Source organism: Brachionichthys hirsutus, chromosome 3 (assembly GCF_040956055.1).
Source record: "Brachionichthys hirsutus isolate HB-005 chromosome 3, CSIRO-AGI_Bhir_v1, whole genome shotgun sequence".
Lineage (NCBI taxonomy): Eukaryota > Metazoa > Chordata > Actinopteri > Lophiiformes > Brachionichthyidae > Brachionichthys > Brachionichthys hirsutus.
In genome coordinates, this window is record NC_090899.1 from 10,982,822 (window position 1) to 10,997,197 (window position 14,376).

The 14,376-nt window shown below is 40.5% G+C and overlaps 1 protein-coding gene across 1 annotated transcript; it reads right to left on the reverse strand.

Moving 5' to 3' along the window:
- Positions 1-165: 165 nt before the first annotated feature.
- Positions 166-6,949, reverse strand: zgc:110410 (uncharacterized protein LOC553618 homolog). The gene is made up of 10 exons (XM_068758733.1): positions 6,773-6,949; positions 6,422-6,566; positions 4,835-4,913; positions 4,368-4,421; positions 3,952-4,042; positions 3,797-3,834; positions 3,138-3,225; positions 1,422-1,511; positions 834-881; positions 166-318 (listed from the first exon to the last, which is right to left on the reverse strand). Exons 1-10 carry the CDS (start codon positions 6,947-6,949, stop codon positions 166-168), a joined length of 963 nt encoding a protein of 320 aa, XP_068614834.1.
- Between the last annotated feature and the right edge of the window lie 7,427 nt (positions 6,950-14,376).

Consider the following 14,376-nt stretch of genomic DNA (forward strand, 5'->3'; position numbering starts at 1 on the left):
TAATTTGCAACACTATCACATGAATTATTTGTAGGTAGTATATTCAGTTTACAGTGAATGACTCCATTCAAAGTAACATTTTCGGACACAGCATATTTTTGTGCATTTGGTCTGTGTTGGAAGAGTTTCAGTGTTTCCTTTGGGAGGCCTGTCATGGTGGTAGCGTTAGCGACACAGCCCAATTAGCTGCAGCAGGAGGAGGAAAAGGGTGACGATGTCCAAGTAGAGGTTGAGAGCAGCAAACGCATACTCCTCGGGAGAAAGTTCATGCTTCTTGTGCTTGCCACCAATGATCAGATGAGTATCAAACACCAAATACTGCAGAGAGACGGGATGGTAAACCGTGATGTGAGTGAATTCAAGAAGTGTGTTTGTGTGATGAAAGAGACAGCAAGACAGTTACAAGAGCTGGTCTGAAAGAAAGCAGCGTTTCTTATCTACGAGAGAGGGAAATGTAGATAAACAGAGCATGCAGCTGAAAACAAGTGACTTGCTGCTGACAGTCGTGACTGCGTGCAGTCACAAGTTGTTCCACCAGGTGATGTAATGGGTCACAGTATTTGCTGTTAAGCCAAAGTCAAGCAGAGAGGTGACTGTGAAAGTGGAGCCTACTGCTGTTAAGAGGTGTATAATTGAAATTAAAGGGCACAAGAACATCAGAGTCTCTCTATTTAACACTAACTACTGTGATAAACACAGGAGAGAGGCTGCCCGGCCCTGGGTCTTGACATTAAACTTTCCTTAATGATTGTTTCTGTCATTTTTAGTGTGTTATCAATTCAAAATGTATTTCAGAATACCATATTATGTCATTAAAGTTACAGTGTACTTACTAAAGAAAACAGGAGGGTTCCCAGGCAGGCATAGAGGATGTAAAGATACTGTTGAAAGAATCGGAAGCAGAAAGTTACCAGAAGCAGAACTGACTTTATGCTTTTTTTGTGATCATTCCTTCCACAAGTGGGTATAGGATTTCTTCCAAATATCATCTAAAAGAAGATTGTTTCAGATCTCGGAATTATGCATTGCGCTACCTGCGGCTACAATAACTCAGCCTCAGGCTTTAATGTGGTAGCTGACAAATCGAGCACACGCTCATCCCATTTTCAGTTCTAGTTCCGTGAATGGTACGATAGCAGGGGCAGACAGTACGCTCAAAGACAGCAGTTGTTTTTTCCCTGCTTAAGGCTAAAACACCAACAGCTGTCTGAGTAAGCAGCGTTCCATATTCAAGCACATCTGTCTGAAATCTGTGCAACTCCTGTAAGGTCTGAGTGAGCATGCTTAGTGCTTGGGTCATTCCCACTACGTCCAGCAGATAAAAGCTAGAACGGTGTGCATGCACTGGTTGTTTCTAATCAGTGCAATTCACTTCCAACATGGTCGTACACAGGTGTGAGCACGGCGACTCCTTTATCTACCTGTGATCGGAGAATCACAGCAAACAATCCAAAGGAGAAGAGGGTCCAGAGAAACACCCACAGGCTCCCCCTCAATAAAGTGAAGTCCCACTAGATGAGGGGATAGAAGAGAGAGGGAGAGGGACTGAAGGTGATGAGCGTTTAAAGACATTTACATTCATCATTGCCATATAGCCAGGGCATTCAAGGTCATCTGCATTGTGAGGTGCTGCAGATCATTAAATGATAGAGTCGTTGCAGTTCAACACACACACACAGAGTTCTGGATCTAATTATACTGGATAATTAATCAACAAGCTGCAAAACAGGCACAGCGGAGGGAAGGAGATTTTTAGCCTGCATGCCCTTTTAGGTAGAGACAAAAAAGATGTCAGTTGCTGTGGGAGAATTACTAACGCTGATCGCCTCAAGAGCGATGAGCTACATCGGCAAGGCAGTCTGTATGAGATTTATATCACAGCGACAAAGACAAAAAAGCTGCGCATACAACATAAAACTGCAGAGCAAGAGAGGTGCTGAGGTCTGAGAGACGAACGAGGAGTCATAAAAAAATTAAAATAGAACCCTACCTTCATGCCGTGGCTGAACGTGACATAGTTCTGCTTGTTTTTTTCTCAATTCTTATCCTTTTGTCTCGACTGTTCACATCTTTCTATGCAACATGAATTTGACATCACTGTGCACAGATCGGGACCATGACTGGGCAACAGAGAATGAGTTGGTAGGCCACGTCATTACCAGAATTAATGAAATAGTGGTGCAGAAGAAAAACACATGAGGACAAAAAACTTTTTTTTTTAAACCCGGATGTTTGGTTTTTTTGCCTGCGGTGATTGCAGCCTCGGTGCTCGTCTCTCAATACACAGGCTCTCTCAACATAAAGCATCTGCCTTCTTCCCACAGATTAATGAGCAAAGAGCATTTATATTCTCAGGGTAACCATTAGACACCTGCTTGCTAGTTTTAGCTGATGCAGCAGCTCAACAAGTGACGAAACATGCAAAATGTCAAGCCACACTTAGAGGCGATTACGAGGGAGTCCGACTGCAATTTCTTTTCACCTACATCAATTTTACTTACTAATTTTCTGCCCCACTGACTGTATGATTATGGGTACTTTTACTATGATTAGGAGCATTTTATCAGAACGCTGGACTCCCAATGTAGTGATTCTCAAAATGTCTCCTCGATAGTGCATATTAACTCCTTCTAAATTCTAAATATGAGTAAGTCAAAAGACATTACTGATAAATACTGTCTCAAGTCTGTTAAGGGATGCAATGGCACCAGAACAATGTTTCAAATATTAATCTCACTTTATTAGAGGGCTCCTGATGAAAGGAAAAGGACAAAAGAAAGAGGATAAAAGGCTCCAGGTCACTCATGAACTCCACATGTGTGATATGTGCATCACACAGCATGAAGGAAGACCTGAGGTTTACTCCTATCTCACCATAGGGCAAACGGAATCAAGTGATTGATACATGTGCTGATCTTCACCGTCGCGATAGCAAACAGCAGTTTTAAGGTTTTTCAGCAAACACTGCAGAAAACCGAGCCATCAGGTCAGCTTAGCACTTTTCCTTTGACTGCACAGGAAACACAACTCACTGCATGGACATTTAGCACCGACTGAATAGCAAAGTCGCAGCAGCTTATGAAATTTCACTTTTGGATGCACAGCAAACTGAGTTCAGTGTGTGTGACAGATCTTACCTTTGACTGCACACAAAAAAGAGTCAAAGTGAAGGAAACCAGTGCAGTTGCCCCAACAGCCCATAAAACTGCCTCAGCATCAAAGTACCTGCAGACAGAATTATCAAACATATGAGCAGCAGAGGAAGAGGCATCACGCAGCATCACGTCTAGCCAGTCAGCGGGCACCGTTGTGTTCTTTGCTGAGGTAAAATATTACTTTATTATAAGAAATGCCTCTATTTTTTTTAATTAATTGCATTTTGAGAGATGGCAGGGGCCCATGTTGGATGTTGCCTGTATGAATTTCATACACACTACAATATAGAATATAGATTAAACTACAGTAAGGTCTTATAGATGTGATAATCTAAACACATTATTGATAGTTAGCCTTCTCATGGCACATAACAGCTTACAAAAGATCATTATCATCCTGTTGTACAGGCTCTGGTGTAGAAAAAGAAATGGTTTTGAACCATTTCAGATTTATCTGATTTATTTTCAGCCCAGAACTCTCTTTTTAATTCACTAAACCGGCACTGATAGCATCTTATCAGGATTGATGGCTCCCATTGCAGGTCTCCAACGCTCCAATCAGATGCGGATCGAATGGAGCTATTATTGTGTAAATGCCTCTGCATCAGGTGGGGGATTCATCCTAGAGAGCAAGCACTCACACTGTCACAGACCCCAGCATCAGGCCCTCGACGACAGTCTGAGATAGAGGGAGAGACGAATGAAAAGTAAAAAAAAACATGGCCAAAGACCTGTGAAATACAGCAGGCGAGGTAGAGGCTCAATTTGATGCCTGGCTGGCACTGCGTCTACTCACAAACAGGCCCAGGGCGATGAAGTTGAGGGGGACTTGACGGCGGAGGTTGTCACAGCAAGACAAGACCAAGATGAGCACCACTGCTCCCCCTCTATTTGATAAAGAATGGAGCAAGCTTCATAAACAGCCAATAAACAGGCAAGGAATGGTGAAATACACCATTCAGTTCAATATTTAAATTCACTGAATGCAATATTGATCCACTATCGCTGCCAGGTCGTTGGATTGAGATTCAGGCTGGGGGGGGGGGGGGGGGACTTGTGATTTGCATTTTCTAAAGATTTGTTGAACTCACCGCCAGAAGCTCTGAACGTGGTCACACTGGTTGAAAGATGAAAGGTGTCCAGCATCGAGACACTAAGTCTAGAAGAGTAGACAATCTAATGTATTTAAAGTAAATGTCCTTGAAAGCTTACATCATGGCATAAGAGAACCAGTAGTTGTCCCTTGTCCATTCGTTGAGAGTGTCCCTGTTATTTGGTGACAAAAGGCAGAACGTATGAGGAGAGTGTCTAATAGAGAGGCCAAGAGCAGCAGAATAACTATTAAATATTAACAGATGGCAGGGCATCGTGCATGTGGGAAGGGCACACAATTTATGAACAGAAAATACTGTGGGAGTGTTCTAGCACATTCATTATGCAAAACATAAGGCTGTCAAAATACAGGACAAAAAAAATGTTACACATCATAAGCGCCATTTGGTTTTCTACACTGAAAATTCAGCACTGGTTGGCTCGCTCACAATCTTTGTGGGGCCAGCTATGGTCCTTGTGCACCAGTGTGATTTTACTCACTGACAGGCTACTCTATAATGCACGGCTGGATCAGTTCCTGATTCAGCTCGCTCTGGAAGCGATCCCTCCGTGTGATGGAGCCTCACCAGTAAAGAAAAGCGCAGATGATCCCAACGGTCACCAGCAACTGAATCATCAATATTAAGTACACCTTCCTTATGAAAGCTGTTGAGAAAGCATAACACAAGACGAGAAAAGCACTCAGAGAGCGCAGACCTCCGCCAAGCAGCTCATTCCCCTCATAATTATTGCAATCATGATGTAAGCATTTCTGATGATGAACTTTTCCAGAGACCAGAAGCAGCAATTCAAGCAGCACATTAAGAACAGAGCGCATGCATTCTGTGCCCCACGTGTTTTGTGATTTTTAGTCGTAATATATATTTTGTTTTGTTTAAATTGTATTTTTTTGTCTTAATCTGACAACCAAAATAAAACTAATCATCATCATCATCATTATTAGATTTACACCATCCACATGGTGATCTGGATCATCACCAACGGGTTATAAATTGTTCTTGGTATCTTTATACACCAACCATGAAAAGTAAAAGTGAATCTGAGTTGATGTGTATTTTTTATACTTGAATCCATAAATGGGTTTTCAATGTTAAAATTCACTATTTTTTCTTGAACTCATTCTGGATCAAATCCTGAAGACATTTTGCCTGATAGCAAATATCGGACCCTTTTATTTTTGGTGAGTGAATTGAATGCATGCAAGGATGAATGTGGTTTCATGTTCACATTTACATACAACATATGTTTTTTGGAAAAAGCCTCCATTATAAGTAGGAAAATCTGAGTCTCGACAGTATCCGATCCGGATGAAATTCGATGGTGAGATAGAGGGCTTCACCCTACATGACTCTATCAAATTCCATAAACATTGGTCAATAGCCAACCGAGAATTGAGAAACAAATTTTGAAGCTCCATTGACTGCAATGTTAACTAAAATTTCAAAGTGATCCAGAATCCAGGATCTTTTCTGGATCATCACCAAAATTTAATCATCTGTTCCTGCTAACATTCCCTGAAATGTTTTTACTTATCTTGCTAACAGACAGACAGACAGACAAACCATTGATTACCTCAGTGGAGGTAAAATATAGACGGAACATTAAGCAAACCATTAAAATGAAGTAGCCATGCACCAGCAGGGTCATTATTTCCAGATAAATATAATGAAATGTCTCTTTCCACATGTCGTTCTCTAATGACCCCTGCCGAGGTGAGGCAGAGGTTATGTAATTGCGGACGTTTGTCTGTCCGTCTCTCCGTCTGGCCGTCCGTTCCATTGAAATGTTGAGACTGTTACCAGGAGCAGATGATTCCGATGATTATATCAATGTTTATGGAATTTTACACGTTGAAAACGCCATTTTACGGATTCAAAAATCTGTTACTATAACTCCGATTCACTCTTACTTTTTATGGTTGGTGTTTAAAGATACCAAGAACAATTTAGAACATTTTGGTGCTGATCCAGATCACCGTGTGGATGGTGTAAATCTAATTATGAGGGGAATGAGCTGCTCGGCGGAGGTCTGTGCTCTCTAGTTTTGCTTTTCTAGTTTTAAATGATTTCTGTTTTGTGGAGAGTAAAGTGGTTAAATTCAAGCCTGCTCTATCTATTTCTACCCCGTCAGTTCCTCATCCTTCTGGGCCTCACCTTTTCGTATGGCAGCGTTGCTGAAGTTGCTTTCCTGTAAGCCGGGTGAGTAGTTAGGTGGATCTTGGCCATACTGGTTGTGGCCAGGGAGGAATGGGTTATAGGTGCCAGGAGGACACACCACTGCGATGTTCCCTTCCCCTACCTGATTCATCCAAGGACACCACAGGTCATTCAAGCACAAAAATTCAAATTCTGAATAGAAATCAAGATTTCTGAAAATTAATTTCCTGTTGAAATGATGTCATAAAAGAAAGTCAAGCATCTATAATTACATACAAAAAACAATGTCCATATTCCCTTCTTCGACATGACAAAACAACATGATAAAATACTGTCACTCCTCCAAACCTGATGGCTCATTCCTGCGTTAAAGTTGTGTCCATCGTGCTGAGAGTTGTACGGAGGGGGGTTTAATCCAAAATTATCCTTGCTGCCTGCGTTAAAGTTGTGTCCATCGTGCTGAGGGTTGTACGGAGGGGGGTTAAATCCAAAATTATCCTTGCTGCCGCCGTGACGCTGGTCCATCATCACACAAAAAAGGTGTCAGGTCTTTCAATCCACTGAGGAACCAAGCGGTCCAGAGAAGACAAGTCAAAGCCGAAGGTTAAATTAAGGTCAGCATTTTCTTTTTCAACAGTTTAATCAGTGACGATGATATGGTAAATGGGGCGAAGTCACCGCAGAACAAAATGATGGGTAATTAGAGAATGATGCATTAAACAATCAACAAGAGGCAGTCATGACTAGCATCCACATTTATGGCCTTTAAGCCCCCCATCAACTAGAATTGCATGTATATTTAATGGCTAAATAGGTTGTGGTTAGTTGATCTCAAAGGGAATTCAGTAGAAATCAAGACAGACAAGCATCCAGAGATTCTATCTCCATATACAAGACACGAGAGTAACAAAGAGTAATTATTTATGATGTAAAACTGCAGTAAATGAACGTGTCTGCCTACAGATAGGTCTCACAGTATACGCAATTAAAGCAACGTCCGTCCCTCATAGAGATTAATAAATAACAGTGGACTCATGTGAGTCATCACTATGAACTCAAGGCAATAATAAATAACCAGCTACCACTAATACATTATGACTTACGTTTCCTACTCAACTTCCTCAACTGAGTCCCCCCTTCAAAGAAGTGAAATATATTTTACGAGGTATTCAAATACTACTTAAATGTTTCTGTTTACATACATAGCAAGAATGGCACTTACACCACGATGAAGTTACAAACGAAGCATTGCGAAAAGTATCTTGTTTGTCGAGTCTTCAACATGTGATTGATCACTGTTTGACTAGTGTTCATGCAAATGAATACATTCAATGTCTTACTTCATTATACTGTCTTACCTCTTCGTCACTGCCAGGAATCGGCTGCTCTGCTGCTCTTCTTCTGTTAGTTCCTGCTCAGGGCAAAGATTACCTGCTATCAGTTGGTCCCCACAGAGGAAGGACTTTGACGTAGTGGAAACAGGATGCTTCCATCTTTGGCAGGTTCAAAAGGATTAAAAATAAAATAGAAATGAAATAAATTATTGCCATCATTAAACCACAATTAATGATATTTTGTCAGAGTAAATCACATCTTTGGATTTTCCTGTTGCCAGTGTTTATTCAGATTGGGAACAATCCATGTGCCTTCATAGACTAAAACAAAATCCTTGCAGCCTAATTATTATCATTAGTGTATGCAGTGTATAGTAAATCTGTCAGATTCATCCTTTACCAAAAGGGAAACTCCATACAATGGATGGCCTGTCTGTCTCACCTTTGTTACACATTGACCGCAATCTACGTGTGCAAACCTTTCAGAGAGGAAGTAAAAGTAGCATCGACAGCCCACGTAAAGGGATTATAGTTCCGAGTCACAGTTGGGAAGAATAGAGAACGACATACTGCACTCTCTGTGATTAAAGTAATGTCTTCATGACATGCTAACCTTTTTCATACCAGAGATGAACAACCAGCAAACCTCATGCCTCCTGTTCAACATGTGCAAACACTTTGCAGTTCTGTCTGGGCTTTTACTCAGAAGACGATGAATCTGCAAAAGATACACATAAAATATTCAGAATTTGTTGCATCAGCAGTTAACGGTGAGGTTTCATGTCAGGAAGTAATTTCAAAAATCACAGCATCAGTGCACACGGTTTAAAAAAAAAAAATCTGCAAGGTGAGTTTGCAGTGCAATCATATAGCAACAGTGGAAACTAATCATACTGTACAGCACGCAAACACTAGGGGGCACTAGTCACTTGTGCTTCTGCTAATTGCTACTCGTCCCCTGATTTTCCTGCTTCTTCTTTACCAAACCAGCAGGACCAAATTATCCAGGTTCCTCTGTGATTGCCTCTTCCCCTTAATCCATCTCACCTGTATGTACCATGTGATTCGTTTGCTTTTATTTCTGTACCAATGCTGTAAAACATGGGGAAAGACTGGTTACCCAGTTGAGATGGCAGTGTGGAAAGCCTTATCTAAAACAGATCAAGAAAAGTCACATATTTGCAGGGGCAGAAAGATAATCTGCAAAAAATAATTCTCAATCTGTTTGCTGCTGATTGGTGTGTCAGTCAACACAAGCTGGGTTTACATTGCCTGCTCAAACCCGATGAGCTCCCTTTCCCCTCTACACAGGATATCAGTGGGATTTAAACGTGCGACGCAACAAATAAAGTCACATTTGAGCAGGCAAGTTGAAACCCAGCCTGTGTTGACTCACCAGTCAGTGTGGAGACCAGGCTGCAGTTAACACACGTCCGATTCTGTCCAAACAGCAGCATCGCATGACGCCACGGAGCTGTGTCCACGACTCAGAGGATGAGGGAGAGTGAGAGAGAGAAAGAAAGAAGTGGGGATAGACATAAGAAAGGACGGACTGATGAAAGGAAAGGTGTAGAAAAGACAAATCGTTCTGCAGTGCTTGAGATGTAACCGGAATGTGAGTCTGTCTCTCCGCTCATGTCGTTGTGAATCTCTCCTCCCCGGCTGCTGTGGCAGGAGTAATTTGGAGAATTTGACATAGTGGCTTGTTTGGGGCCTCAGAGAGCCCCGGTTTAGGGCTGGAGGTCCGTGTCAATTGCTGCCTCTTCATTTCTAATTTACGGCCCTCCAGAAACTGCTAATGCTGAATTTCAGCAGGATGTGTGGCTGATCGCTTTCACCACACAGTAGGACTGCAGGACTTATTAAAAATGAGGAGAAACACGTTCTATTAAAAATGATCAGCCAGTCCAGCTGTGTGAAGATGGAATATTCCTTCAGTCAATTTACATTGTATTTAACATATTTTAACATCTTTTGTTTAACATATTGATTCAATAATTTCACATTTTCCTTAAAATATATTAAACATATTGTTTCAGTAATTTAACATCACAATTGTATTCATTGGTGTATTTACAGGACACTATATTTGTATAAAACTAGATCTTTAAGTGCACTAATTGAAATTCAGGCTTCTTATTTTCTTCGCTTTGTATTTCTAATAATTCATTATGTGTGCCGTGCCGTCATTGCTTGTTTTATTTGTTATTTTTTTCTTTTGCATTTTAAAAGCTGACTCAGGGAGACGCATAAATATGCACCTGTACTGTAAACTAAAATAAAGTCTTAGAGCAAACCATCTCCTCCACATATAACATTTTTATTTTGTGGGGGCCAAATAAATGTTGCGCTAGTTTTCAGAATGACTTGTTTACCAAATGAATGCATTGCAAAAGCCACAGTTCACTCAGACTGACTGAGTCTGAGACATAATTAAGTGAATGAATGACTGTTATCAATAGTTTATTTAATTTATGGCTGATCTGTAGCACAAATCTGCATGCACATTTACAGCTTACATTAGCAGGATCCATAAGTGGCAATGTTAAATTACATTACAAGTAATCACGAAACTTGTGTCTAGTTCTTTAATGATGAGCTAAATAACTGAAATAGACTGTTGCAGAAATACCTGAACCACATTCGTAATATTCGTAAAATATTACATTTTAACATTGAAAACCCCATTTACAGATTAAAAATATGTTACAAATACACATCAACATGGCTAAATGCACAACACACATGATGATCCAGATCACCATGTGGACGGTGCAAATCTAATGAGGGAGAATGAGCTGCTCGGCAGAGCTGTGCGCTCTGAGTGCTTTTCTAGTTTTCATCTCTTTAAAAGAACGCTTCAGTAACATTTCACTTGATTATACATTATAAATTAGGTACAATTGTTTTTGCTAAAGGCTTCTTCAGAACAGATTAATTAATTTGACTCATCTAGGTAAGACATCATGGTTTAGCCATAATTTTCACTGTGCTGATTTAAGTGAACAAGCAAGTAATTATATTGCCCCATTTCTTATCGCTGTCCAAATTAACAAAATATGAACATTGACTTACCCGGTACTTGCAATTACCTTTTTAATATTATGATCAGGAGATGACAAGTTAAATTATCTCATCATTAACAGAGGTCGATTTTTCCTCGATTATGGATTAATTTATCCCATTATTTAAACAAAGGGCTAATTTCACAAGCTATCAATATCTCATTTCCTAAGATTCCTTACAGTGGACCATGACATACAGTAACACGCATGCTAGTCTTTGGGCTGGGCTTGCACAGAACTACATGAAGGTCACAACAAAAACCTGCACTGGCACTGGGGAAAAGGTAAATGAACTGCCGACATGTTACTTTTCTTGATAGAATAAGTGACTCATTATGTCATTAAAATTATGGCAAACATGGCCATCATCTGCTTAGTCATAGAAAAGTTTATTAAGCATTCTGCCAAGGCAAAAGCTACGCTGGTTAATTAGAATCTACAGCCTTCTGATCTTACATCCCAGATGGGTGTGAACACATTCCGACTCTTTTCTGATCATTTTAGGATGATGGGTTTTTTTTTTGATGCTGGAGTTGATTTAAAGTGGAATGTCATAAGGCCATGAAAGGAATGAGAGGAAGTCTCTTCAAAGCCCCGGTAGTGTCTGACAGGGTCAGATATCGGCTGGAGAGTTAAAAGCAAGTGCCATCACGGAAAAGTTTCCTCATTTTCATGCATCCCTGCAGAAGAGAATCATATAACACTCAACTTTTACATGGGAAGGATTGTGCCAATTACTAATCTCGAAAATTATTTAAATATATAAAATCATTTGGAAACTACTTCTTCCCGCAAGCTCTAGAGCCACAGCCAACTGGATTGCACTTGCTCTGTTATCCAACTTGCTGGCTCTTGTGTTCAGTTAGAATTAAGCCCAGTATTTCTCCCTAATACCAGTGCCAATATAATGTCAATCTTTCCGCCATCTATCCTGGAATGGGCGGTGGTTACAGCAGCAAGGAACAGCTATTGCTGCATTCAGCAATTGCTTGAGAATGGTGGTTGCAAACGGGTCAAGGGAGCAGCTCAATGGAACGAGGGGCTCCGGAGCAGCTGTCAACCCCCGAGTGTCACGGAGATACCGCCACCATTCAGGTAAAACCCGCTGCGTCGTTGAGCCGTGCAGATGTGACCCAATTCTACCAATTAGTTGATGAATATCTCAATTGTTCAACCTCAGATTAGGCAGGGCTCACTCAGAATGAAAACATCTGCAGCCTTCTGTGGCGAGCGCACGATGATATTTAACCAGAGCTGCTGTAATGTTCTCAGCAAATGTCATCTTCAGCCACTGCCAGAACCTCTCAGGTGGGCAGACATAGGTCAAACTCTATTCTTGATTAAAAAAAAAGACAAAGACAATGATTTAGGGCAACACTGACACCAATGCAGCATTGCAGGGTAACTATCAGGTGAGAAGACACTGTGCACTTTCTACCACAGATATTTGTCATTATACAACCGTAAAATGAACTTACATGCTTAGTGTGGAGAGTTGGTCCTGAGTACCCAGAGAAAATCCTTTCAGACACATCCTTTCTTGATGCGAGGCAACAGAGCTAACCACAAAGTTTACGTGAGTAAATTACAGAATGTGAGAATAAATACCACAATCACCTGGGATTATACTGTGATATTCTCCAGTCCAATGTTGCAGGCGATAAAGACAATAGCAGTAAACCAATTGTAAGCCATTGCAAAGAAAATGACGCCATTGTGAAAGTCGGCAGGCCGTCCAAGGACAGATGGATGCCTCATCTGTGGAGAGGCCATGTAGCCATTTGCTGTCAGATGCTTCCAGTCAGAAACTGGGCAGAAAGGATTTGAGACTGGAACTTTCTTTCCCTGACAGAATGCATTCAAAGAGAGAAAATGGACTTCACATAAGTCATGGCAACCACAGAATAATAACTGACAGTGACATTTCACTGCTGGTATAGCTCTGACAAGAGGAAGCACTACTGCCACCATCCTGTGGTCAAATGTCAGCGTGTTCCTCTCAGTTTTATGACACAGTCCGCCTGGTTCGCAGACTCGTTGCACAGCAATCATTTTGACATGTCGTTCTCACATGCGTATCAAAAATCGGTGTGTTTATCCAAGAGCAGGTTCTGCCATCACGAGAAGTGGTTCACTGCCTCTGTTGTTGCCGGACTCTCAATCGAACAGAACCGTTAATACTTGTATTAAATCCTTCTGTGTTCTTCCTGCAGAGACCAAAAAGTAATTTTTTTTTTAAGGATAATATATTTTAATTAACTTAAGCAATTACTTGCAAATTCAAAATGTCCAGCTTGGACACTCAGTTTTCTGTTTAAATATTCTTTGTCCAACACTTACATTATTGTGTTGTATTGTTGCATCATTTAAGAACAATTGAATGTAAACTAGAAAAGCACCTCCACCAAGCACCTCAGTGTCCCTATATTAAGATTTACACCAACAATAATGGCCCTACATTTGTTTCATCTATATTTTTAGATTCCTTAACCATGAAAACAAACCTTTCGAAATTGGATTCCCATTGATATAATTTTTAGTTTAGAAGTTATTCCAGTGATGTGCGGTGAGGTTTGTGGCTGGAGAGGCACAGACAGATTTACAAAGGTTATGTTTCTGATACCAGCTTTCTTTACACACACATAATACTTGATGTTCATGTTTAGCCAAGCAAGAATGTTAAATTCATAGCAGCCGAGAGAGAGCCTATTTGCTCTGAACTCTGCTCTTAGTTTCCCACTGCAATGCCACAATTCATGCACGTGTAATACAAATTGAAGTACTGCATATACTTTGACTTTTGTTGTGAACTGTATATTGTACAAATATATAATGCACTGTACAGCAGTGTGTGCACATATTTTTTCTTCTTCTTCTTCTTTGTAACTCGCGCATTTTGTGGATAGAACAAATAAAGACGGCTCACGCACGCGCCTCTGTCTTGAGTCAGAGTTACTGTCTGCTTCAGCTTGTGATATTTCACTGCGGTTTTACTTGAAACCATTAAGACTAAATACGTTAAATACATTACTAAGACTATTAAAAATAAGAACATATAATAAAAGTCTCATCATATTTGACACATATAGAGAGACAGCGACTGGCAAGTGCCAACAGCATGCGCTCAATACAGTGTGTGTGGGATAGCGCATGTCACTTACGTTATTCCCAAAAAACATTCAGTAATGGTGGATTTTTCCGGATCGAGAGATCCATAGCTTTTGAAGATACAACAAATCCGTTTGCCCACTACTCATTCCACAGTGTCTTGGAAAAGGCCAGCAAAAACAGAACCTCCTTTGTGGAGGTAATGAGAGAGATATTATTGAAAGTGTTAAAAAACAAAATCGTTTTGTTGAGAAAGTTTACCCGGATTTCAACTGGATATCTCTCCTCAACAGAAATCAGGTCCTATTTATTATTTCTATGCTACCATGGTAGTGGCCGCCCAATTCATTTATCCTTTTCATATTATTTTACTGGTATTCATTCTGTGGAGGAAAGTATTTTGTAGTTAGACTTAAATGTTAAAATTTCACATGCCCCACATTCC

What these genes read in the sequence shown, in the direction of transcription:
- zgc:110410 (XM_068758733.1), bottom strand. Translation starts at nt 6,949, where the DNA reads ATGGACCAGCGTCACGGCGGCAGCAAGGATAATTTTGGATTTAACCCC. An exon ending in ACGCAGGAATGAGCCATCAG is followed by an intron (nt 6,567 to 6,772) that starts GTTTGGAGGAGT and finishes TGGATGAATCAG; the next exon opens with GTAGGGGAAGGGAACATCGC. An exon ending in ATCTGCGCTTTTCTTTACTG is followed by an intron (nt 4,422 to 4,834) that starts GTGAGGCTCCAT and finishes ACCAAATAACAG; the next exon opens with GGACACTCTCAACGAATGGA.